Here is a 27,570-nt window from a genome sequence, read left to right on the forward strand (position 1 = left end):
AGTCGTCTTCCAACCCTTTACCCTCAGGTAATGTCTATCTTTGTGTCTTAGGTGTGTTTCTTGTATGCAACAGATTGCTGGGTTTTGTTTACGTATCCATTCTGTTAATCTGTGTCTTTTTATTGGAGAGTTGAGTCCATTGATGTTGAGAGAGATTAATGACCAGTGGTTGTTAGATCTCTTGATTTTGATGTTGGCTGTGCTCATCAGGTTGTGTGCTTGGTTGCTTTTTGTTTTACTGAAGTGAGGTTATTTATTTCCTGTGTTTTCTTGAATGTAGCTAGCTTTCTTGGGTTGTATTTTCCCTTCCAGTGTCTTCTGTAATGCTGGATTTGTTTGTAGGTATTGTTGAAATTTGTTTTTGTCATTGAATATCTTGTTTTCTCCATCTATGAGGACTGAGAGTTTTGCTGGGTATAGTAGCCTGGGCTGACATCTGTGTTCTCTTAGGGTCTGCATGATATCTGTCCAGGCCCTTCTGGCTTTCATAGTCTCTGTTGAAAAGTCAGGTGTGATTCTAATGGGTTTGCCATTATATGTTACTTGGCCTTTTTCCCTTGCAGCTTTTAGTATTTTTTCTTTGTTCTGTATACTTACTGTTTTGATTATTATGTGGCGGGAGGATTTTCTTTTCTGGTCAAATTTGCTGGGTGTTCTGTAGGCCTCATGTATTCTAATTGGCCTCTCCTTTAGCTTGGGGAAATTTTCTTCAATGATTTTGTTGAAAATATTTTCTGGGCCTTGGAGAAGGGAGTCTTCTTTTTCCTCTATACCTATTATTCTTAGGTTTTGTCTTTTCATATTGTCTTGCATTTCTTGGACGGTCTGTGTCAGGAATTTTTCAGATTTAACATTTTCTTTGACAGATACATCGATTTCTTCCATTGTATCTTCTACACCTGAGATTCTTTCTTCCATCTCTTGCAGTCTGTTGGTTATGCTTACCTCTGTAGTTCCTGTTTTCTTCCCTAGATTCTTCCTTTCCATTATTTCTTCCATTTGTGTTTTCTTTAATTTTTCCAATTCTATCTTCAGGTCTTGAGTTGTTTTGTTTACTTCCTTCACCTGTCTGATTGTACTTTCCTGTTTTTCTTTTAGTTCCTTCAACTCTGTTTCTTTCATTTCATTCAGTGTTTTAAGCATTTCCTTTCTAAAGGCCATAAACTGTTTGGCTGCAGCTTCCTCTATTTCTTTACGGATGGCAATATTCTGTTTGAGTTTATCTTCCTCTATGTCTTTACGAATCTTATTTGTTTCCTCTGTTATCATCTTCATGAGCATACTTGTTAGGTCATCTTCTTGGATTTCAGTTATGGTGGGGTGTCCAGGGCTACTTGCCCCTGGGTAACTGGGTTCTGGAGATGCCATATTGCTCTGTCTTTTGTTGCTTGAGCTTTTACGCTGGCCTCTACCCATTGTGTTATCTTAGGAGTTTGGGGTTATTTTCTGGTGGTTCCTGGGGATCCTGTGGTGGAGAGAATCCCCTTTGCAGAAAGCTGGATTTTCCTGAAGGATGTCTTCTCAGCTTTTTGGGTATAGTCCCTGGATGGCTGGTGTTTTTTCAGGAGTTGCTCACCTCAGGGATATAGACCTGAGTGGTAACTGTGGTCTTTGTTAGTCAAGAGGGTTCTCCTCTTACCCAGGGAAGTCCTGGGGGCAGCTGCCCTGTTTCTGGGTTTCTTGTTGCAAATTTAATGATCAGCTGCTGTGACCCAGTTGGACATCAGGCGCGCCTCAACTGTTTGTGCTTGTGTCTGGAGCACAGCTGAGTGCTGGCGCCTCGGCCCCACTAGACTGCTAGACTTTTTCTAGGGAAGGATTGGGTGATTTAGATCAGTACAGTTTCCTTCCTTCCCCGTGGATTCTCTGGAGACACCGACTCCTAGTGTCTTTTTTTGCCCTGGTGCACACTGCTCAGTGTCCGCCAGCTGGCTGGCCACAGAAATTTGCCTGTGCCTGGAGCACAGCTGTGTGATGGCGGCTCAGTCTCTGCCAGCTGTCTGGTGCGCAGAAACTGCCTGTGTCTGCCTTTGTGGCTTTTGGGAGTCTGAGTGGCTCCCTAAGCTGGGTAATTTTCCGGGGACCTTTTCAGGTTGGGGGTGAGCTGAGTGCTCTGAGATCAGACCTGCCGTTTCTATCTCTGGCGGCGAATCAGGCACGCAGGCAGGCAGGGCTCTGTGCCGGAACCTGGGTCCCCGGCTCTGGCTCCGGGCTGGCTCCTGGGGTGCCCGTGGAACCCGCCCGAGTCTTTTCCAGGGGATGTCTGGGTGACCTAAGGCCGGCCCCAATCGTTTCCTGTACCCTGGGGTTATCTCTCGACTGAAAATTCCAGTCTCTGATAGTGTGGTGCCCAAGGTTCAGTCTGGGACCGTGACCAGAGACACTGGCTTGTGGCTCTGGGCTGGGGCTGGGGCTGGCGGCCGGCAGCCAAGCGTCTGGCGGAACCGGGATCTCTTCCGCGGTTTAGCCGGGTGAGTTAAAAGCTGATTGAATCCCCCACCGTGGGGTATCCTCTCACCTGGGAAACACAATGACTGTGTTTTATGGCCGAGAGTTCTGATTGCTGTTCACTGTGCTGATCCTGCTGTGCTGCTGCTCAGAATGAGAGTCCTCCCAGCGTCGCCATCTTGCCCCTCCCCCCGAATGCAATTATTTATAGAACTTGAAAGAACAATTCTCATTTTCATATGGAAAAACAAAAACCAAGAACTGCCAAAATGATCCTGTTCAACAGATTGTCTGCAGGTATCTCCATCCCAGAGCTCAAGCTGTGCTACAGAGCAATAGTAATAAAAACTGCATGGTACTGGCATAGAAACAGAATGGTGGACCAATGGAACCGAACAGAAGACACAGAAATAAACCCACACACCTACAGATACTTGATTTTTGACAAAGAAGCCAAAACAATACATTGGAAAAAAAGACATCTTCAACAAATGATGCTGGTCTAACTGGCTGTCTACATGTAGAAAATGCCAATAGATCCACTTTTTTCACCCTTCACGAAAGTAAAGTCCAAGTACATAAAAGACGTCAACATAAAACCAGACACACTAATTCTGTTAGAAGATGTGGGGAAGAGCCTTGAACTCATTAGCACAGAATACAACTTCTTGAACAAACACGAACAGCACAGGCTCTAAGATCAACAATCAATAATTGGGCCCTCATGAAACCAAAAAGCTTCTGTAAAGTAAAGGACACTGTCGTCAGAACAAAACAACAACCTACAGACTAGAAAAGGATCTTCACCAATCCTGTATCTGACAGAGGGCTAATACCCAGAATGTATCAAGAACTCAAGAAGTTGAACACCGACAAACCAAGTAACCCAATTAAAAAATGGGTATATAGCTAAATAGAGAATTCTCAGTAGAGGAATATCGAATGGCAGAGAAACACTTAAAGAAATGCTCACCATTCTTAGTCATCAGGAAAATTCAAATCAAAACAACCCTGAGATTTCACCTCACACCCAAGAGAATGGCTAAGATCAAAAACTCAAGTGGTAATACATACTGGAGAGGTTATGGAGAAAAGGGAACCGTCCTCCATTGCTGGTGGGAATGTAACCTTGTACAATCACTTTAGAAATCAATCTGGTGCTTTCACAGACAATTAGGAATTGTGCACCTCAAGATCCAGCTATACCTCTCCTAGGCACATATACAACACAAGAATGGATGCAGAAATTGTGGTACATTTATACAATGGAATACTACTCAGCAATTAAAAACAAGGAAAACATGAAATTTGCAGGCAAATGGTGGGAACTAGAAAAGATCATCCTGAGTGAGGTATCCCAGAAGCATAAAGATACACATGGTATATACTCACTTATATATAAGTAGATATTAGAAATATAATATAAGATAAACATACTAAAATCTGTACACCTAAAGAAGCTAATCAAGAAGAAGGACCCTGGGTAAGATGTTCAATTCTCATTCACAAAGGCAAATGGGATGCCATTGGAAGAGGGAAAAAACAGGGAACAGGACAGGATCCTACCACAGAGGGCCTCTGAAAGACTCTACCCTGGAATATATAAATACAGATGCTGTGACACATAGCCAAACTTTGGGCAGAGTGCAGGGAATCCTATGAAAGAAGGGTGAGATGAAAGACCTGGAGGGGATAGGAGCTCCATAAGGTGAGCAACAGAACCAAAAAAATCTGGGCAAAAGGGTCTTTTCCGAAACTGATACTCCAAGGAAGGACTGTGCATGGAGACAACCTAAAACCCCTGTGCAGATGTAGTCCATCTGCAGCTCAATCTCCAAATGGATTCCCTAGTAATTGGAACAAGGACTGTCTCTGACATGAACTCGGTGGGTGGAAGGCTCTTGGCTCATCTTCCCTTGAATGGAAGCAGGCTTAACAGGCCACAGAAGAAGACAATGCATCTAGTCCTGATGAGACCTGATAGGTTCTGTTCAGAGGCAAGGGGAGGAAGACCTCCCCTCTCAGTGGACTTTGGGAAGGACATGGGAGGAGATGAGGGAGGGAATGTGGGATTGGGAGGAAATGAGGGAGGGGGCAACAGCTGGAATACAAAATAAAAAATTAATTAATTTCAAAACAATTTTTTAAATGGGGTACAGAGCTAAACAGAGAATTCTCAATAGAGGAATATCAAATGGCAGAGAAACACTTAAAGAAATATTCAACAGCCTTTGTCATCATGGAAATGCAAATCAAAATGACCCTGAGATTTCATCTTATACCCATCACAATGGCTAAGATCAAAAACTCAAGTGACAACACATGCTTGAAAAGATGTGTATTTATGGTTGTGAGCCTAGCCTTTAACGGCTGAGCCATCTCTCCAGAAGGAGAAAGACAAACACGGTATATACTCACTTATATAGACCTATAAGGTATGATAAACATAAGGAAATCTATACACCTAAAAAAGAAAATCAAGAGAGCAAACATGGGGTAAGATGATCAATCCTCGTTTAGAAAGATAGATGGGATGTGCACTGAACGTATGACAGGAGTCTACTGAGCGCATCTGAAAGACTCTAACTAGCAGTGTTTTCAAAGCAAAGACTCATGACCAAACCTTTGGCAGAGTACAGGGAATCATAAGAAAGAAGGGGAGTTAGTCTGATGGGGAAAGGATAGGAGCTCCACAAGGACCAAATATATCTGGGCACAGGGTCTTTTCTGAGACTGACATTCAACCAAGGACCATGTATGGATATAACCTAGAACCTCTGCTCAGATGTAGCCTGTAGTAGCTCAGTAACCAATTGGTTTCCCAAAGTGAGGGAACAAGGACTATTTCTAACAGGAACTCAATGACTGGCTCTTTGGCCTCCCCACCCCCCAAGGGAGGAGCAGTCCTGTTAGGCCACAGAGGAGGGCTTTGCAGCCAGTCCTGAAGATACCTGATAAAATAGGATCAGATGAATGGGGAGGAGGTCTCCCCTATCAGTGGACTTGGAAAGGGGCATGGTGGAGATGAGGGAGGGAAGGAGGGACTGGGAGGGAATGAGGGATCGGGACACGGCTGGGATACAGAGTTAATAAAATGTAACTGATAAGAAAAAATAAAATTAAAAAAATAAAGAAAAGATGTGTAGGAAGGGAAACCCTCCTCCATTGCTGGTGAGAATGGAAACTTGTTCAATCACTTTAGAAATCAATCTGGTATTTTCTCAGACGATTAGGAATAATGCTTCCTCAAGATCCAGCTATACCTGTCCTAGGCATATATACAAAATATGCTCAAGTACACAACAACGACATTTGCTCAACCATGTTCTTAGTAACTTTATTCCGAATATCCAGAATCTGGAAACAACCCAGATGTCCTTCAACATAGGAATGGATACAGAAATTGTGGTACATTTGCACAATGGAATACTACTCAGCAATTAAAAACAAGGAAAACATGAAATTTGCAGGCAAATGGTGGGAACTAGAAAAGATCATCCTGAGTGAGGTATCCAAGAAGCAGAAAGACACACATAGTATGTACTCACTTATATATAAGTAGATATTAGAAATATAATATAGGATAAACACACTAAAATCTGTACACCTAAAGAAGCTAATCAAAAAGAAGGACCCTGGGTAAGATTCTCAATCCTCATTCAGAAAGACAAATGGGATGGACATCAGAAGAGGGAGAAAACAGGAAACAGGATAAGATTTATACCAAAGAAGGTATAAATACAGATGATGAGACTCATAGCCAAACTTTGGGCAGAGTGCAGGGAATCTTATGAAAGAAGGGTGAGATGAAAGACTTGGAAGGGACAGGAGCTCCACAAGGAGAGCAACAGAACTAAGAAATCTGGGCCCAGGGTCTTTTCTGAGACTGATACTCCAACCAAGGACCATGTGTGGAGATAACCTAGAACATTTGCACAGATGTAGCCCATGGCAGCTCATTGTCCAAATGGGTTCACTAGTAATTGGAACAGTTGCTGTCTCAGACATGGATTCGGGGGCTAGATCATTGCTCACCTCCCCCTGATTCCTGAGGAGGAATCAGCCTTACCAGGCATCATAAGAAGGCAATGCAGATGATCCTGGTGAGACCTGATAGGCTAGGGTCAGATGGAACGGAAGGAGGACCTCCCCTATCTGTGAACTTGGGGAAGAGCATGGGAGGAGAAGAGGGAGGAAGAGTGAGACTGGAAGGTGATGAAAGAGAGTGATATAGCTGGGATACAAAATGAATAAATTATAATTAAAAAAAATAAATTCATTTAAAAAAGAAATTTGTAGGCAAATTTCTAGAAAAGATAATCCTGAGTGAGGTAACCCAGAAACAGAAAGACACATATGGCATATACTCACTTATAAGTGTTTATTTATAAGTTTATTATTTATTTGTTTATTTATTTATTTGTTTTTGTTTATTCTTAATTAATTACACTTTACTCACTTTGTATCCCCCCCATGGTTCCCTCCCTCCTTCCGTCCCAATCCCTCCCTTCCTCTACGCTCTGCATGCATGCCCCTCCCCAAGTCCACTGATAGGGGAGGACTTCTTTTCTTTCCTTCTGATCCTAATCAATTAGGTCTCATCAGGAGTGGCTGCCTTGTCATCTTCTGTGGCCTGGTAATGCTGCTTCCCCCTCAGGGGGAGGTAATTAAAGAGCAGGCCAATCAGTTCATGTCAGAGACAGTCCCTGTTCCTATCACAATGGAACCCACTTGGATACTGAACTGCCATGGGCTACATCTGTGCAGGGGTCTTAGGTTGTCTCCATGCATAGTCCTTGGTTGGAATAGCAGTCTCAGGAAAGACCCCTGTGCTCAGATTTTTTGGTTCTGTTGCTCTCCTTATGGAGTTCCTGTCCTCTCCAGATCTTACAGTTTCCCACTTCTTTCCTAAGATTCCCTGCACTCTGCCCAAAGGTTGCATGCCATATAATATTGGATAAATATGCTAACATCTATAGTCCTTAAGAAGCTAAAAAACAAGGAAGATCCTAGGGAAGAGGCTTTATCTTCATTCAGAAGGGCAAATAGGATAGACATTGGAAGTAGAAGACAAGGAACAAGACAGGATCCTTCCACAGAGGGCCTCTGAAAGGCTTTAACCAGCTGGGTATCAAAGGAGATTCTGAGACTCATAGCCAAACTTTGGGCAGAGTGCCAGGAACTTTGTGGAAGAAGAGTGAGATAGAAAGTTCTGGAGGGCACAGGAGCTCCACAAGGAAAAGAACAACAGAGTCAAAATACCTGGGCCCTGGGTGGGGCTGCAGAGACTGATGAATCAACCAAGGACCATACATGGAAAGGACCTATACCCCCTGCTCAGATGTAGCCAATAGGCTGCTCAGTTTCCAGTAGTTCCCTAGTAAGACGAGCAGAGGTTGTCTCTGACTTAGACTCAGTGGGCAGCTCTTTGATTACCTCCCCCAGAGGGTGCAGCCTTGCCAAGCCATAAAGAAGATGATGCAACCAGCCCTGATGAGACCTGATGAGCTAGAGTCGGATAGAAGGAGAGGAGGTTCTTCCAATCAGTGGACTAGGGAAGAGGTATAGGGAGAGAATAGGGAGAGTGGGTGGAACTGGGAGGAGTATATACTATGTGTATATACTCACTTATATATAAGTGGGGGCTACAGCTGTGATACAAAGTGAATAAACTATATTAAATAAATTAATTTATTTATTTAAAAATATGTATAGTATGTATAAGTTGGTATTTAAGTGCACATATATAGTTTAAATGCAATTTTTAATTTGAGCTGAGAATGATTCCCCCTAGAGCCAAAGACCGCCTAACAAAATTCTCAACACTAGGCATGAGAAATCATTTTTTTGAGTTGTTTTTTGAAAATTATCTAGAGATGCCCAAAACATTACAGGATGTTACAACTTCCCTTGACGCTCATCAAGGGTAGAAAGTCGTTACTGCTGAAAATACCATGCACTTCAAACAAAGAGCCACTGAGTGGGAACTGACCTTAATGCATGCTCCCTGAGGCCAAGCTTTCATGGTGCCAGAAGGTACCATGAAAACTTCCAAAGGAGAGAAGCAACCAATAACCCTTCGTAGTTATGACACCTATGAATCACAACAATGACCAACATGGCACAATATCTGTAAGGGTGGAATAGTGGCACACATAACTTGGCAGCAACCAACAGCTCTCTAATTAAACTTATGGCCTACTCAATGAAAGGGTAATCTAGTCAACTCTCCAAGGATAGTGAAGTCATGGATCTTGGAAGAAAACATATAACCCTACTTCCCTAAACCAGTATATAATCCTAACTACATTATAAATATTTGTCTTTACACCCAGAGATAAATGTAGTCTTCACTCCTCATGAGAGATGTTCCTGTTTTCAACAGAAGGAAATCATTACAGAAAACAACAAACAACCAAAATATAGAGGTGTGAGCTAATCTTAACTGATACATCTACAATATAATTCCCATACCTAAGGTTCAGGGATCATTGCAGAAGAGGGAGCACAAAGATTCTAAATGCCAGGGGAACAGAGTTTGTTGTGAGATCATGTCTCTAAGGAATGGCTGAAGTTACACTCATAAAGTCTCACCAATATGGCTGCCTAAATATGACCTGAATGAGGAGAAAATCAATAGACTGCTAAAGTGTGCAGGGGAAAGCTCATGAGACCTCATCCCTACACAAAGAACCACAGGCAACTAAAGAATACCAAAAGGTATATAAATAGTCTTCCCCAGAGAAGAGCACACTCTTTGGTTATTCAATACTAAATTATTGTCTCTGAAATCTAAATAAAAGTAACATTATACAGACTTAACAGGTTGTATTTATGTACTTAAGAATATATGTGTACATATACACGTATGTACAACATATAATGATGTAATGAAGCTATCTAATGAGTAAAGAAGCTATGAATTTGTTAGAGAACAAGGAAGTATTCAGAAGGGCTTTAAGAGCGCAAAGGGAAGAGGAAAATGGTGTAATTACAGTCTGGAAAAACATAAATGTTTAGTGGTATGCTTCCCTGAATGTCTAGTTATAAAGTGTAAATGTTGCTTTTATTTCCTCAGATGATGGGCTGAGATGAGAGCTGTACTCAAGTTGTGCAAATTGGCTTGGGCTGAGCCCAGAGCATTTCTTTCTCTGAGGCCTGGAAATTTCTAGTTCTCTTTACAATCTAAACTTTCAAGCTGACTGATTCAATCTGACTTCTCTTGACTTCTGACTGAATTGCTCTGCTTGGCCTTGAACTACCTTTGACAATATGTTCTAATCTTCTGTCTCCTTCTCATTCTCTGATTCGATCACCTCTGTCTAAATTGTTCTCTCTGCAACCTTTCTCTGTCCCAGTGAAACTGCCACACATACATGCCACATACACTCTACACCTCTCTCTCACACACACACTGCTCTTAAGCTGTGTCTCTTTTCTGTGTCTTCTCATATGAGCTGGGTGTATGCTATCTCTGACTCATTCTGCCAAATCTTTCTCCAATTTGTCACTTTGTTTGCCCCTCAATTAGATGTGACTTTCAAACATGGCTGCTTCCTTTTATAAACCTAACCTTACTTTTATTGTTAGGGATTAAAAGTGTGTCCTAAGGGCATGTCTGTATTCCAGCCAGATCATACTGTAATCCAAGCATGCCTGCATTCAGACCAGATCATATGGACCTAGAAGCTCTTTGAATATGATCTCTTGCCAAATCAGCCAGGTTATTGGATTAAAAATCCTCTAGAATAAGGAATATCATGTTCCTTTCAGAGTTTAGTTGAAATGATGCTAAATCATAAAATATATGTAATTATCTTTTGTATTAATGAAATACTAGCTAAGTTCAAGATTGATTAATTTTTCTAAAACATGTTCTTATTTTCTTTGCAATTTTAATGTGGTTTGGTTGTGAACAAAAACACTATTATTTCTATTTTTATATTACACTGTGTTCATTTTGTATCCCAGCTATAGCCCTCTTCCTCATTCCCTCCCAACCTCACCCTCTCTCCCTCATTTCTTCCCATGCCTATCTCCAATTTCACTGAAAGGGGAGCTTCTCCTCACCTTCCATCTGACCCTAGCCTATCAGGCTTCATCAGGACTGGCTGCATTGTCTTCCTCTGTGGCCTGGTAAGGCTGCTCCCCTATCAGGGGGAGGTGAGCAAAGAGCCAGCCACTGACTTCATATCAGAGACAGTCCTTGTTCCCCTTACTAGGAAACCCACTTGGAGATTGAGCTGCCATGGGCTACATCTGTGCAGAAGTTCTAGATTACCCCCATACATGGTCCTTGTTTGGTGTATCAGTCTCAGAAAGACCCTGGGCCCAGATTTCTTTGTTCTGTTACTCACCTTGTGGAGCTCCAGTCCCCTCCAGGTCTTTCATATCTCTCTTCTTTCATAAGATTCCCTGCACTCTGCCCAAAGTTTGCCTATGAGCCTTAGCATCTTCTTTGATTGTTTCTATTTTTGATTCCTCCAGAATTAGCAATATACCTACATAGTATGTTTAAATATATTTTCTGACTAATTACATCTCATGATTGTTTCTGTCCATAAATGTAGATGGATATATATATATATATGTATATATTCTTAATATGCAACCTCTTACTAGAAAATAATACCACAAATAGACAAAATAGATATAATAACATACATTTTTTATCTTAATTTTTATATATCAAAATCAACTGTTAGGGAGTCTTGTGGGAAAGTGAGATGAAAGAGAATAGAGCCTGGAGGTGACATGAGCTCTTCAAGAAGACCAACAGAGTCAACTAACCAGGACCCAGAGGGGCTTGCTGAGGCTGAAGCATCAACCAAAGACAATGCACAAGCTCGATCTAGACCCCCCCTGCAAATGTGTAGCTGATGGGCAGCTTAGGCTTTATGTGAGTCCTCATAGGGAAATGGGGAATGCATCTGACACGACACTCTTGCCAGCATTTTGATTACGTCTCCCCAGTGGGACTGCTTTGCCAGGCTACAGGGCAAGAAAACACACTCAGTCCTGATACAATATGATGAAGATGAACTGGGTTGGATGGGAAGTAGGAGGGGCTCACCTTTTCTGAGAAATGGTGGGGAGGAAGTAGGAGGACTGGGAGGAGAGAAGGGATGGGGCTACCACCAGGATGTAAAGTAAATAAGAGTAAAGAAATAAATAAATAAGAAAAAAACTCAAAGTATCTTTTTAAAAGTCTTCTGAGAATTTCATACAATATTTTTTATGATAGTCACTCACCACTCGACTCCTCCAAGATCCATACCCTCTTTCATACCAACTCAACTTTGCCAATTGTGTATCTTTTATTTTTAAACCTGCCAAATCCACATTCTGATGCCCATTTATTCTTGGGTATGGGTCCATTTGCCAATTCACCAATACCAATTTTTCTGATTGCTAATAATGTTGACATATTTATCAGCTCTTTTTGTTTCTTCTTTTAAGAACTTTCTGCTCAGTTCTATAGTCCACTATTTAATTGTTTTGGTTTTTTGTTATTTTGTTTTCTTGGTATTCAATTTCTTAAGTTCTTTGTATATGTCAGACACCAAGCCTCTGTAAAAACAAAGCTGTCAAAGATTTTCACCCAATATGTAGGGCTTCCCTTCACTGTACAGTTTTCTTTGCAGTACAAAAGCTTTTAAATTTTATGAGATTCCTAAATTGTCAAGTGTTGGACCTATTTTATAGGTCATATGCATTTCTTTTAGATTTTCTAGTTTAGTACAATACAATTTTCCTCATTGTTTTAGAAATTTCGGTAGAAGTTTGGCTGACACTAAAAATTTGAGCTTGATCAATTTAGAATATCAGAGTAATGGGAATCTGTTGCAGAGAAGCTTCCTCATCATCACTTCATGGTGGCTAGCAGGAAAGACATGGGGATTAGGGAGAAGACACCCTCCCCAACAGTGTGGACCAGTGACCTATTTCTTGTAGCTAGGTTCCATCTTCAGGAATTGATGAGCCTATGTGTTGACCATTTATGAACTGAGAACCCTTGTGATTTCATCACCTCCAGAAGTAACCTCTGCCTTCCAGTGAGTAGAAAGCATTCAGCATAGAGTCTCCAAGAGACATTTTATGCCCAAAGTACAAAAAAACCAACAAACAAACAAACAAACAAACAAAATGACTATGCAAAATTGGAAGTGATCCCAAATCTCTGACCATTGAAAATTACATATAAAACGATACACTAAGATTAAAAATCATTCATTATAAATGTGAAGCTTGTCTTCCTCCACTTCAACCCTGGTTTAGTTATAAAATCTTACCTCTGGAACCTAAATTGTCAGAGACTGTATCTAGGTTCTCTTTAGTTTCTCTCCAAACAACATCCAAATTACACAGATGTAGTACAGTTCAGCTTTCCAATCAATTTTTATATTCACAGATACTGCACAGTTTCACCACATTAATTAACTCTCATCCACACACTCTCAGAGGAAAAGAAGAAACAAAAATTCCAATTACAGAATCCATTTGCTGAGAAAACTGTTCCCCGTAACTGGAGCCTATCATGTGTCTCTGAATCTTTCCCTTGTGTTTGGCAATTCAGTTAGAGCATACTCTTATGTGCAAGTTTCTTCTCTCTTCATCTCAGTTTTTCATCCAGATGTTCTCTTTGATTTTTATGTCTTTTTATTTCCACAGGTTCTACTATCAAGAGTGACAGTTGTTGTAAGGTTTGTATACTATTGTATGTTATCAAGCACTTCAGTGTAGGCGACGTGCCTTTATGTATTACCAGCCTTTTCTCTATACCTTTGAGTGTCCAGCGTATAAAAAAATCTCTAGGTAAGTAGCAACTGTTCTCAGTCTGTAGCTTGAAACCCCTTTAAGCTGTCAAATGACCCTTTGGCTCTCTCATCCCTTTTGGGGGGTCAAATAACCCTTTCACAAAGATAACCTAAGACCATCAGGAAACAGATATTTACATTATGATTCATAACAGTGGCAAAATTAAAGTTAAAAAGCAGCAACAAAAATTTTATGATTGGGGTCACCATAACATGAGGAACTGTATTGAAGAATGACAGCATTAGGAAGGTTGAGAACTACTGTCGTATAGTAAAAAAATAAAAGTACGAAGGCTACTCACTTGCCACAAGACACTTACTTTCTGATGAAAATAAGATAGTCGTGAGTAAAACAGCATGAATTGTTTAAATAAAACACAGAAATAAAATAAAACATAGTATAATGTTGAAGCAATAAATATAATTTCCTAACTTAGCCAGGTTCGGTTTTGCACGTGGTCAGTCAATGACTCTGGAAGTCACAATGGAGGTGGTTGTTGGTTGTTGAGATAAGTACTAGTTGTCTCAGGGGCAAGAACCTCAGGTACCATCAGTGCTGAGCACTGAGGTCCATGCAGGTAAATATTCATGGTGCTTTTATTATGTACTGTGTGGAGTCTCAGGGCTGCCATGGGGGCTGTTCAGATACTTGCCAGCAAAGTCTATCAAGCGTTCACATCAGAGCAGGCCACTGTGGATCAAATGTCATTTGTCCTGTGGCTGGTACTGATAGCCTTGCTATGCCTTGTTCCTGGACAACCCCAAGTATCTGAAAGATTCAAACATTCCCATCTTTTCTTTGAAGCAACTCTTCGTTTTCTTTCTTCCTCCATTGTATTAGTGTATATTCTTAATCAAGCTCTTTGCCTAAGCTTCTAGCCATCCCTAGCCTGTTTTCATTCATGGGTAGCTGCCTACTTACATTTCAGAAAAGGTTGATATCTTCTCCCTTCACCATCTCATTCTGAATTCTTACCTTTTTGTCTAGAATAATCATTTCTTTCTTTTTTTTTTGTTTCATTTGCCATTGACTTGTTCAAATTATGCTATGCTACATAATCTCACATCTTCTTAATTTGTTTCTTAGGTTATAATTTTACATGTTCCTCCACGCTACACATTATTAAAAATCACAGCTAACTATAAAGCCTTGATTAAATTTACATTAATTAGTTCTCTAAACTCTACATATGGCATCTGTGTTTCAAAATCACACCTACAGACAGTTAATGTCTGCTTTTCTGATGGCTACAAATACCAGGGAATTGTTGACCATTTTAAATTTTCTCTGGGTAATTTTAATGTTGAGAAAACACTTTCTGAGACTCTGCAAAATGGTGCCTTCCTAACATTCCTCCTACACGTGCTAGCTATAATAGTTCTTATAAGGCAAAAATTACCACTCACTATATCAAATATGATATATGTTGGACACTATTTTAGCATTTTCCAAAAACATTCTCACTCCATTTACTTGGGAATTGAAATTGAGGACCGCCCACACACATGCTAGGGCTGCTCATCGCTTCTGAGTTGACAGTGTGCTTTTAGGTTTTCTCTGTAGACAAGTAAGCAATGCGTGTTTTAAAATGATAGATAAAATAACATCCTATTAATGTTTTCGGCTTCGTTTTAAGATACGGGGTTTTTTCTTCACGTCTTAGGCAGCTTACTTTCTCTCCGACACTGGAAAATCTTTGTTCTTGTTGCCATTAACACAAGTGTTCATAGTTTACCTGTACCATACTGGAACATGGCATAAATTAAGATTAGAAATGTAAAATTATATTTATATAATACAGATTCAGGTTTCTATTTTCATAATTATTTGAATGAAAATAATGATTGTACATACATAGAAGTTTATTTTTATTATCCTAGTTTCTTCTATACTATCTGTATCTGTTGTCAACTTTCGTATTATATACATTGTAAATTTATTATTAAATATTAGAGTTTTTATTATTATATTTATAGAAATACAATTTAACTAATAATTTTCTCAATTTGTCATTATTTTATTGTAGCATGTTATTCTATGACTTGGATTTTAGCCCTTAATTTTTATGTATTCAAATATTTCAAGTTTCTGTTGCAAGTTTATGTTTCTTTTATATTACATTTTTGTTAGATATGATATTTTGCCTCATCCCAGACTAGCCACAAACTCATGGTGATTCCTATTTCCCTGCTTAGATGCCTAAGTGTTGAGATCACATGAATGTGGCAAAGAAGTGTTTGATTTTTAATTTGATTTCCTTCTTTGCACCTTTCGAGACCTGCAAGAGATTGAAACCATGTCCCAAGGCTTGCTGTACTATGCTTTCTGATCTCTGGTTATGCCCCTATAAGATTTGATTTTAAAAAAACAATGATATCTACTCTTGATTATAGACTAATTTATCATTTTTTCTCCCTGCTTATAAAGTTTCTTATTCTGATCCGCTTGATATTCACACAGGTGTATAGTGTAAAGAACATACTCAATTTCTATCTTTTTCCATATGCTTTCTCATTTGGCAAAATATTCAAACAACCTGTTTTAGATATCCATTCCTGGATGAGATGGCCTAGTTTTTACCTTGATTGGACAAAATAGAAACATTAGTATAAAATGGTGATGATAGCAACACGAAAAGAATTGCTTGTAGATATTATACATCTTTCTCATCCTCTGGGACTTGAGCAGATCAGTTACTGTATAAAAGGGAAATAAGTTATGATGGACAGACATTCTCTGCTATCCTCACCCTCAAGGAATTCATTGACTAAATGTATAAAGGTCTGAGAAGCCAGGAAGCCAAGCAGACAGCAGAAATTAAAAGCTGATTGTGAAAGCACAATCTCACGTTTGACAAATGCCTATCAAGCATTTAAAAGTGGCAAACAGAATAGTTCATCATCCAGAAAGATACATTTCTTAGTCCTTCTTTCCAGCCAGTACTCAGCAGAAGCAACCTCCGCTCTGACTTATTTCACATAATAGGTTTCCTCTTCTTGAGCTTACGATAGAATCAGCCATACAGCATGTGTTCATTTCTACCTTTATTTTACTGAGGAATGTTCAGATATTTGTATTTTTCTGTATTGACATCTGTTTTGATTTTCTATTGGCTGCCTTACTCAGAAGAGTGCAGCCTTCTTATAAAGTATTCTCTAGTAAGTTATGTCATTGGATACATTATTTTCCTTTCTTTCTTATTTACCAAGCCCTAGAGATGGGCTTTTCTGGCTTTGTGCCTGCATTTGATCTTTTGTATAGTTCAGTTTTGATATCTTAGACTTTTTGTATTTTGGGTTGTAAGTCCAGCCTCTAACATCTGAGCTATGTCTCCAGACCTCTTAAATCATTTACCTCTGAGTCCAACACACATTTTATGAGATATCAGGAGGTCAGAAAAAGAAAGAATTGAATGAGGGTCATAAATTCATCACCTCTCATTATGGTCCTGTCACTCCACAGTCTCCCATTGAAGGCTGAGCATTCTGCAGCATCTTGTTCTCTGCATTGTACCAGTCTCAGCCTCTGTGTTCACCAACATCTACTACAAATAGAAGATTTTCTGATGAAGGTTGAGGGTTGCATTAATCTTTAGGTAAAACAGTAAGTCTTTAGTACTATGTCTATTTAACAGAATAATAGTAATTTGTGTTCCACTAGGACTTACGATCCAGATAGTCACAGGTTCTTCACCCTAATTATGATGCCAAATATAGTTTTATTTGGAGCAAGCCTTAAATCCAGTAGGAAACTTTTTTATACCCATGATATTCATGCCACCCCTGTGCCAATCCAAGCATTGTTAAAGCTCTCAGAGCTCAAAACTGAGTAAGGTTAATGATTATTTTTCTCCTCTGGTTTTCTGTATAGCATGTTCTGGCACTATGAAAATTGCCAACAGGGAGGAAGCTTCCGGATGAGTGTCATGTTGATTTCTCCACATTCTACAACTCAGGTATATGATCTTTCAGAAGTATTATATTATCATGAAGTTACAAATTAATCAACAACAGTATTGGAAACAGCCTGTAATGTGGAGTTATTGGGAACGCATACGCCAACAATTCCAAGAGAGGAAACCCACTTCTGGCCCTGAGCTTTTTATCTGTTAGCCTGTGGTATCTGGTAGGAAACATTGTTGCTCTGTTTTAGGTAACTACATTTTAACTCATTGTGTATGTCAGCAGTTCTCAATCTGTGGGTCACAACCCTTCAGGATTTCAGTATCAGATATCCTGCATGTCACATATTTATCTTCAAGGATGAGTAATATTTCATTGTATGAATAAGCCACAATTTCATTATACACTCATTATTTAATGAACATCTAGGCTGCTTGTATTTCCTAGCTATATTCAACAACAAACATGGATTAATACCTAACTCTATAATAGGATAGAGAGACCTTTTGGTTATGTGCTCAAAAGTTGTACAGCTGGATTGTGTGGTAAAATTTTTTTTTTTTTTAGTATTTTCAGGAACCTCCATACTGATATCTACAGTTGCAGTATTTTTCACCCCTACAAGCACTAAGTGTCCCCTTTCCTCATATCCACACTAACAGTCATTGACATATTTTCAATGTTATCTATTCTAACTGAGGTAAGAAATCTCAGAGTAGTTTTAATTTGCATTTCTGTAAAGGCATATAATTTAGAGAGCCATTAAAATATTTATCAGTCATTTGTATTTAGTATTATGATAACTCTTTGTTTAGGTCCATGCCCCAATTTTTAATTGAGTTAGTTATTTTCTAGATGTTCTGTTGATCTCTTTATGTATTCTAAGTATTAATCCTCTTTCAAATGTATAGTGGTAAAGATCTGTCCTGTAACCTGCCTCTTTATTCAAGTAATGATGTCTTTTGTTGTCCAGAAGCTTTTTAGTTTTATGGAAACCCCGTTTATTAGTTGCTGAACTTAAAGTATCATGTCTTATGTTGAGGTTCTTGAACCACTTGGAATTAGGTTTTGTACAGAAAGACAGGATTCTATTTTTTTCTTCCACATGTTACTATCCATTTTGACTAGCACTATTTGTTGAAACTGTAGCTTTCTTTTCAACTCGTATTTATGATATTTTTGTCCAAATTCAAGTGGCTGTAGGAGTAGCCATTTATACATAAGTCCTCGTGCCTATTTCTTTTGTCAATGAGTCTCTTTTTATACTGGGATTATGATTGTTTTTATTATAATAGCTTTGTAGAATGACTTGAAATGTGGTAATGTGATACCTACAGCAGTTTATACTATTATTATTGATAGTTGTTTTTATTCAGAATTAATTTGCCTATCCCAGGCCTTTGTATTTCTATGTGTAGTCTAAGTTTATCTTTTTCAGTTTCTGTGGAGAACTGCACTGAAATTTTGAAGGTAACTGCATTGAGTATGTAGGTTGATTCATGGTGAAATGGCCATTTTCCACAAGCATCAATCCTACAAATCCATGAGCAGGAGAAATTTTTCAACCTTCTGCTATCTTCTTCAGTTTTGTCTTTAGTGTCTTAAAGTTACCATCATACAAATACTTAAATTCTTTTATTAGATTTATTCCAAGGTATTTTTATTTATCAAGGCTATTGTGAATGGTGCTAGTTCCCTAATTTCTTACTCAGTATGCTTTTTATTTGTATATAAAAAGGATACTGATTTTTGTGTGATAATTTAGTGCCTGCTATATTGATGAATATGTTTTTCAGCTTTAGAAGTGATTTTCCTAGAGCCTTTGAAATCATTTATGTATAGAATAATATAATCTGGAGTAAGGATACTTTGACTTTTTCTATTTTACTTATATCCTCTGGATTTTTTTCAGTTGTCTTATTGCTCTAGATAAGAATTCAAACACTACTTTAAATGGTTGTGTGTGGGGGGCTGCCTTGTCTTGTTCCTGATTTTAGCAGAAATGCTATGATTTTTTTTTCCTTCATGTAGATTTCCTATATATTGTCTTCATTATGTTGAGATATGCTTTCTGATTCCCTAGATTTTTATCATGAATGGATGCTGGATACAGTCAAAGGCAAATCTAGTAAGATGATCTAATGAGATGAGCATGTGGTTTTTATCTTTCAGTCTATTTATGTGGTGGATTACATTTATAGATTTATATATGTAGAACCATCCATGGATCACTGAAATTAAATCAACTTGAGTGTGGGGGATAATTTTTTGATGTGTTCTTGGATAGCATTTCCAAATCTTTTGAGTAATTTGGTGTCTATATTCATCTATGTCATTAAGAGTCTCTAAATTTCCTCACTGTCCACTGTAATGTCTCTCTTTTTCTCTCTTAATTTCTATTGTTTCTCTTCCTTTTACTTATATTTAAACCAACTCTCCTCTGCCTTTACTATAAACAAGCTCTCAAATTTGTTATATTTTGATCTATCAGATCATTTCCCAACATTATGAATGAGTGAAAACCCCAATACTCAGCCAGTTAAATACAGCAAAATAAATGTTTGCTGACATGAATATTGGTGAGCATGAAGTACTTGTTCAATAAGAGATAAATGAAATGAGGAACTCAAGAACATTCCTTCGTGGGCTACTGTTTGTAATAACAAACAGACATCTTTTAATGAGCTGCTCAGGAAACAACATGATTCATACAGTGTGACCAATTCTCCAGCAGCAGTGCATGTGTCCCTGATCCTAATGCCGCCACCACTGTGGTCATGGGCATCTACAAAAAAAGAAAAATATTAAATACAAGGAAATTTCTATAAATTTATCAATAGATTTCCGAGCATAAACAGACTGAAAGAGAACAGAATAATACATTCAAAGCACTGAAATAAAAACCCAAGAGCAATTTTTTCACACAGAAAAGTTATCCATAAAAAATATGGAGAATTATTAGATGAGAACATAGAATTCTTTACCAACATTTTGTATAAAATACTCATCAGTGAGTCCACTAGGATGTAATATTTAACAGATGGAAAAAGTATCACTTCTTTTAATGTGTTGAGCATAGAAGATGCAAAAAAACTGCATTTGTGCAAAAAAAAAAAAAAAAAAAACACATCATTCTCAAAGGTGTGCAAAACAATTTCCAGTGTAGATTATAATCATACTTCAAAACACTGAAGCTTAACTTTTCTGGCACAATGATATGAATCTAACCAAATCCAAAAGTAAATTAATCAAAAAAAGAAATTTAAATGCAAAAATAAATCTTTTTTGAGATAAACTTGGACAGAGAAACAGAAATCTAAGTCTAGGGCCTAAGACATTCCTCCTAGGAAGTCAGAAATACATCTAGCCGTCAAATTTGCTCTACAGATGTTTCAACAGCAAATATGGAAGCCATGAGATATTGAAAGAATAAGTACTGTTGAAAGAAAAAAAAACAAAAGAATAAATTAAAATGCAAACTTAAAAATATCTTGAGACATGGAAAAATAACATACAAAACATAAAAACAAATCAAAATTATCATAAAAGAAAAGTTTATTACAGTGGATAATACATGAAGAACAAAAGGTCTCAAACAACTGAATTTAACAAAAAAACTAAAACAGAAAAAGTTAATGGAAGGAAATAACAGCATCAGAATAGGATTAATTGAATGGAGGCTAGAATAACAGAGGAAAGAAAGAAAGAAAGAAAGAAAGAAAGAAAGAAAGAAAGAAAGAAAGAAAGTTGACAAACTTTTATTTAGGCTAAGTGAAAAAGCCAGTAACCACATAAAATCAGAAATAAAAGAACAAACATTACAATCAATGGTACAGAATGCAACAGTTCATAAAAGGTGACTATGAATAATTATATGCCTGCAAATTAGATAATTTAAAAGAAATGGGTAAGGTCTTATGAACAGGCAACACTTTAATTATAACTGAAAATCAGAACAAATATATAGGAATATAAAAATATAAAGGAATTAAGTCAGTAATGGCATATGTACAGTTAAACATAACCATAGTTCCAGCTGACTTTACTGATGAATTCTATGGAACATGCAAAATATATTAATAAGAACCCTTCTTTTTATAAGATGGGTAGGGAACCACATAGGAAAAGAGCTTTCCAAACTCTTTATAAGACTGTTGTTTCAGTGAAGCAAACACATTTTGGGAAAAGAGAGCTGCAGGACAATACCCCTGCCAAACACCATCATAGTACTAGCAAACCAACAGCATATTGAAAAACCTGTACATTATGATCAAGAGAGATTGAAAGGACTGTGTGCATGATCAAGAGAGATTTATACTTGCAACACAGAGATGATACAACATACGCAATTCAATAAATATATTAAACTATGTCATCTGGCTGTACATAATCCTATGATCATTTCAATAGATTCAAGAGTGGTTTTTAAAACTCATTAATATTTCGTAATTAAAATCTCTCAACAAATTAAAGGCGCATATTTAGCACCATGAATACTATATTACATAAGCCCACATCTAACATCAAAAAACCTTTAAAGAACATAACGAAGTATGTTAATTCTTGCTACATCTAATCAACATAACACCGAATTCCTAGCTAAAAGAATTAAGTAAAAAAGGAAATAAAATCCAAATCGATTCAACCTGATAAAGTAAATAATATGCTTGTAAATAATATGATTCATAAAACATTCTAAGGGTTCTATCAAAAATGTAAGAAGTAGTATTCAATAAAGTTGCAGGATACAAAATAACAAAAGAATTACTGTGTACAGATGAAGTGATAATGCAGTTAAGAAATAAATACTATTTATGTCACTAGAAAGAGTATTTATATGTAAAGTTGGCCTTAAGAAACAAAATATCTATACATTGAAAGCTTTGTAATATTGAAAGAAATCAAGGAAAACATAAAAAGTTGATGATATTTTGTGTTCAAAGATCAGAATAATGACTATTATTTGCATGGCTGTACAAACTTCCAATGATTGTTTTTCACAGGAATAGAAAAAAAGTCTAAAATCCATATGATTCCACAAAATCCGTAAGTAGCTAAATCTTGAGTCAAAATAACAGACAACTAGGAATAGTGCTTCCTCAAGATCCAGCCATACCACTCCTAAGCATATATCCAAAAGAGGCTGAAGTACACAAAAAGGACATTTGCTCAACCATGTTTGTAGCAGTTTTATTTGTAATAGCCAGAAGCTGGAAACATCCCAGATGCCCCTCTACTGAAGAATGGATGCAGAAACTGTGGTACATCTATACAATGGAGTATTACTCAGCAATGAAAAATAAGGAAATCATGAAATTTGCAGGTAAATGGTGGGACCTGGAAAGGATCATCCTGAGTGAGTTGTCCCAGAAGCAAAAAGATACACACGGTATATACTCACTCATATAAACATACAACATAGGATAAACCCACTAAAATCAGTACATCTAAACAAACTAAGCAAAAGAGAGGACCCTAACTAAAATGCTCAATCCCCATCCTGAAAGGCAAAGAGGATGGACATCAGAAGTAGAAGAAAACAGGAAACAACCTAGGAACCTGCTACAGAGGACCTCTGAAAGCCAGAAGAAGAAAACAGGAAACAACCTAGGAACCTGCCACAGAGGGCCTCTGAAAGCCTCTGCCCTGCAGACTATCAAAGCAGATGGTGAGCCTGATGGCCAACTGTTGGGCAGAGTGAATGGAATTTTATGTAAGAAGTGGGAAATAGCAAGAGCTGGAGAGGACAGGAACTCCACAAGGAGAGCAACAGAACAAGAAAATTTGAACACAGGGAACTTCCCAGAGACTCATACTCCAACCAAGGACTATTCATGGAGATAACCTAGAACCCCTGCACAGATGTAGTCCATGGCAGTTCAGTGTCCAAGTGGGTTACATAGTTATGGGAAGACGGACTGCCTCTGACATAATCTGATTGGCCTGCTCTTTGATCACCTCCCCCTGAGGGGGGAGCAGCCTTACCAGGCCACAGAAGATGAGAATGCAGCCACTTCTGATGAGAACTGATTATCTAAGATCAGAAAGAAGGGGAGGAAGACCTCCCCTATCAGTGGACTTGGGGAGGGGCATGCATGCAGAAAGGGGAGGAAGGGTGGGATCGGGAGGGGAGGAGGGAGGGGCTTATGGGGGGATACAAAATGAATAAAGTGTAATTAATAATAATAATAAAATTTAAGCTCTTTCTTGACTCCATCTTCACGGTAGCAGCAGTGGTGTCCGCGAGTTAGTCGCCAACATGCAGCTCTTTGTCCGCGCCCAGGAGCTACACACCCTCGAGGTGACCGGCCAGGAGACGGTCGCCCAGATCAAAGCTCATGTGGCCTTATTGGAAGGCATTGCCCCCGAAGATCAAGTCGTGCTTCTGGCAGGCTCGCTGCTGGAGGATGAGGCCACCCTAGGCCAGTGTGGGGTAGAGGCCCTGACCACTCTGGAAGTAGCTGGACGCATGCTGGGAGGTAAAGTTCATGGTTCCCTGGCTCGAGCTTGGAAAGTGAGAGGTCAAACTCCCAAGGTGGCCAAACAGGAGAAGAAGAAGAAGAAGACAGGTCGGGCCAAGCGACGAATGCAGTACAACCGTCGCTTTGTCAATGTCGTGCCCACCTTTGGCAAGAAGAAGGGCCCCAATGCTAATTCCTAAGTCCTATTGTGATTCTGGCACTCTAATAAAGCCACTTTCCCCAGGAAAAAAAAAATTACATAATTAAAAAAAAGAACAAGGAGGAGGGGAACTAGAGAGAAAGAAAGAAAGAAAGAAAGAAAGAAAGAAAGAAAGAAAGAAAGAAGGAAGGAAGGAAGGAAGGAAGGAAGGAAGGAAGGAAGGAAGGAAGGAAGGAAGGAAGGAAGGAAGGAATATATAATCATCAAAACACATAGCATTGATTGTATTGTTCAGAAAACACATGCAGAGGCCGATTTAACAAAAGAAAAACCCAGAAATAAATCCATTTGTATATAGTCAACTTATCATCAAACAAACGACCAAGAACATGTGGGAAGATTAGTCCCATTGATAAAAGATGTGATTCCTACTGGACATTCAGGTAACATGCAGCAATAAAATGAAACTGATATTTTAAAACACCATGCACAAAATTACATGAAAATAGAATAAGAATTATAACAAAGTTCCTAAAATGATAAATGTCTGGAATCAAATTTGGTAGGAGGGGTGATGACACTCAAAGCACAGGTGAAAAAGCCCTAAATTGAGCTCTTTCTGCATCACTATGAAAATAATCATTAAAATGGACACATGAAGAGCAGAATGAAAGAAAATATTTGTAGGCCATATATTTACTATTTAGTGAGAGAGTACCATCTAAGCTTTTATAGCTCAACAATGAAATGCCATCCAAGTCTAATTAAAAATAGATGAAAGATATGAGTAAATATTTTTCTTATGAAAACTTGTAAATGTCAATAGGTGTATATGATCTCACTGCACTATTTGGATTAATTAACATTTTAATGTTTTAAGTTATGTTAATGTTTAATATGAATATATATTTTATTGCTTATTAAATTATACTGACTCAATTTCTAGCCAATCTTAAGGAAGAATAGTTCACATCTCTGAATGATTAGTATACAGGAGACAGAAAACAGGCTTACAACTATCCATTACTAAAATATTAGTTTATGTCATGTGTTAATTGTTCACCCTTAGTGTATCAATGACTTTTATCTCTAAGTATATAAGGCAAAATCCTTCACCACTAAAGAAAATGGTCATCTCAGTATGTTATATTAAACAAACAAATTAATGACATTTTCAATGGATGAAATAAAAACCAAGGGATAAGTGGAAGAGTCCCCCAGGATGGGCAAATGTGATTCTCTGCAGATGGCTGCACAGGATGACACTTCATAGAACATCATTCCTCTGCTAAGTTGCACGGTATCTCTGGTGTTTTAGACATATTGTTTACCTCACCAAGAGGCACAGGTTCTAAAGGTAAGAACTGAACGGGTGCCATCACTGAGGAAACAGAGCAGATGGTCCATCTACGATGGTTTGCCTTTCCTCGATGAGAAACGGTGCCAATCCCAAGTGGACCCATTGCCAAGCAAAAGAGGTCTTGGCTGAGTATCTGCACTTCCCTTTTCACAGAAAGCTTATTCATTTTCTCAGGCTCTCTTGCCTACTACCTACTTCTATTACTGTTCCTCCCAGAAGCCAAGAGGCCCTTTATGACCATTCTGTGCTGCATTCCACTGATACGTGCACTGTCAGGATTTCACCCAAGCTTCTTACTCCAGTTCAGGCTGCTTTGTTTCAGATCTTTTCCTAGCTTAATTGCTGATGGGGAAATGCATGTTATTTGTTGAGGAATGTCGATAACATGTAAGAAATAGAATTGTTGGAACTTTTTCCACAGAATGGGCTTTATTAACTGGCCATCTGTTTGAGAAATTTCATTTTCATGGAATTCAAAATCATTGAAATTTTCACAGGAACTGATTAAGAAATTTTATGACCATTAAGTATGTTTTAACTTTTCAGATTCAGGACACAGATTTCCAATGTTGTTCAAGCAAAATAACAACATAAATCTGAAGATCATCACTGTCAAATATTTAGCACAGAGACCTTGGACTCTGAGTTGGGAAAAGGGTTTTTCTTGTTTTTAAGAGGATCCTGACTAGACTGTGCACATACAGCCTGAGTTTCCTTAAAAAGGCAATTTTAAGCTACATGGCAAAGAATTGTACAAGTTAATATTTCTCAGTCTTGTGGCAAAATACTTGACGTGAGTAACCAGAAACTAAGACTTTTATTTTGGCTCAAAGTTTCAGAGTATAGTAACATCATGACAAAGGAGGCATAATGAGAGGAACACGAGTATTCTGGTCATATCATATCATAATCAGGACACAAGCAGGAATTAATTCTGGTGCCCTGATGAATTTCTTTATATTCAGTCCAGGCCCATAATGCATGGGACTGTGTCACCCACAAAATAGTGGATATTGCCTATCCAGTATAATTTTACTGGGAACATCATAGACACAACCTGTTGTGTGTCTCCATGGTGATTCTAAGTCCAATCAAGCTGACAATGCAGATTAATCATCATAGTAGTAGATCAAAGCCTTGTCACATTTGGAAAGAAACCTGAAGGAAATAGTAAACCAGAAAAGAAAAACAGTCTAAATACATAAACGTCAAAACAAATGTGTACAAACAGAATTACATCAGCCTTGGGAAAAATTTCAAAATCAAGACTTCAGTCATGTATTGTTTCTAACTTTGGTAACTGTCTTCTCTGTTAATAGGACACTTTTCTACCATACCTCAGTTTGGCTGCTCAGTTCTTTAAAGTAGACTGTATACCTGCTTTATTCACTATTTTCTTTTTTAGGGCATAGAGCAGTGGTTGAAATGTAGCTTAAATATAATTTCTTGAACAGGGATGTCTAGAATATTGGAAATTGAATTTTTTTTCAAGGAACGTAGATATTGATTAATCTGATGCAAATGATGAACTTGGAACTTTTTAATTTTTATTTTATGTTGTTTTATTTGTTTATTTTCATTTTGTTTCATTTCTTTACCTGTTACAAACAAAATTTCTCTTTAGAAGTTGGCATACTGAAACTGCGATTTAACTCTTTTTGTCACATATGTATATATATTAATGAAATTTATAACTGAGCACAGACCTCAAAGGAGGCAAGATGTCTTATTTTTATCACTTATAAAGGGATGGAAAATATTTAAATACTGAAAAATTTTAAAATTTTAATTAATAATCATATTTCCTTGTTTTTACAGTAGCTGTTAAACTGACCTCTCAACATCTAGAACTTTCTTGGAACCTTAATGTTCCATCTTCATCTTCATCTTTCCGGGCAAACTCACTGAATGCTGGATCTGTTCAGGTCATTTCCGCTCCTGTTCTGAACCTTTCCTGCCTCAGCTTGACAGTAAAAACCCTTCCCCTTTTCCATGGTCAGCCCTACCAAGGCCAAGCATCTTTACACAGAGATGCCTTATATGCCCATACTTCTTCCATGCCACATAGTTTTGAAACATTCACTACCTTTTTCTCTTGTTTTTTTATCCTCTTTTCTTTATTACCTTCTGTGATTGGGCCTAGCATTGTCCGGTTCTTTTGTCAAGACCGAAATTAAGGACCATTATCCCTGGGACGATTTTCTTGATTCATTCTGATAGTACTAAGTATACTCTGTTTATTCCTCACACTCTAAAACAGAGGAAGGGATCCAGGAGTGAATGCTTTGGAATCAGAAAGATTTCATTCTCCAACATTCCTTACCTCACCACAGCCTTGGGCAAAACATTCAAGGTCTAGGGGCTTTATCTAAAAAAGAAGCATAGTATCAAATTTTCTATATAGATTAACTGATTCAAAAT

General features: G+C 38.1%; 1 protein-coding gene across 1 annotated transcript; it reads left to right on the forward strand.

The window, feature by feature from the left end:
* The first annotated feature begins 23,368 nt into the window (after nt 1-23,368).
* Nucleotides 23,369-23,884, forward strand: LOC132646832 (ubiquitin-like FUBI-ribosomal protein eS30 fusion protein). The gene has a single exon (XM_060365839.1). It carries the CDS (start codon nt 23,428-23,430, stop codon nt 23,827-23,829), a length of 402 nt encoding a protein of 133 aa, XP_060221822.1. The 5' UTR covers nt 23,369-23,427; the 3' UTR covers nt 23,830-23,884.
* The last annotated feature ends 3,686 nt before the right edge of the window (nt 23,885-27,570 follow it).

The sequence above is a fragment of the Meriones unguiculatus genome, chromosome 12 (assembly GCF_030254825.1).
Source record: "Meriones unguiculatus strain TT.TT164.6M chromosome 12, Bangor_MerUng_6.1, whole genome shotgun sequence".
NCBI classification, from domain to species: Eukaryota; Metazoa; Chordata; class Mammalia; order Rodentia; family Muridae; genus Meriones; species Meriones unguiculatus.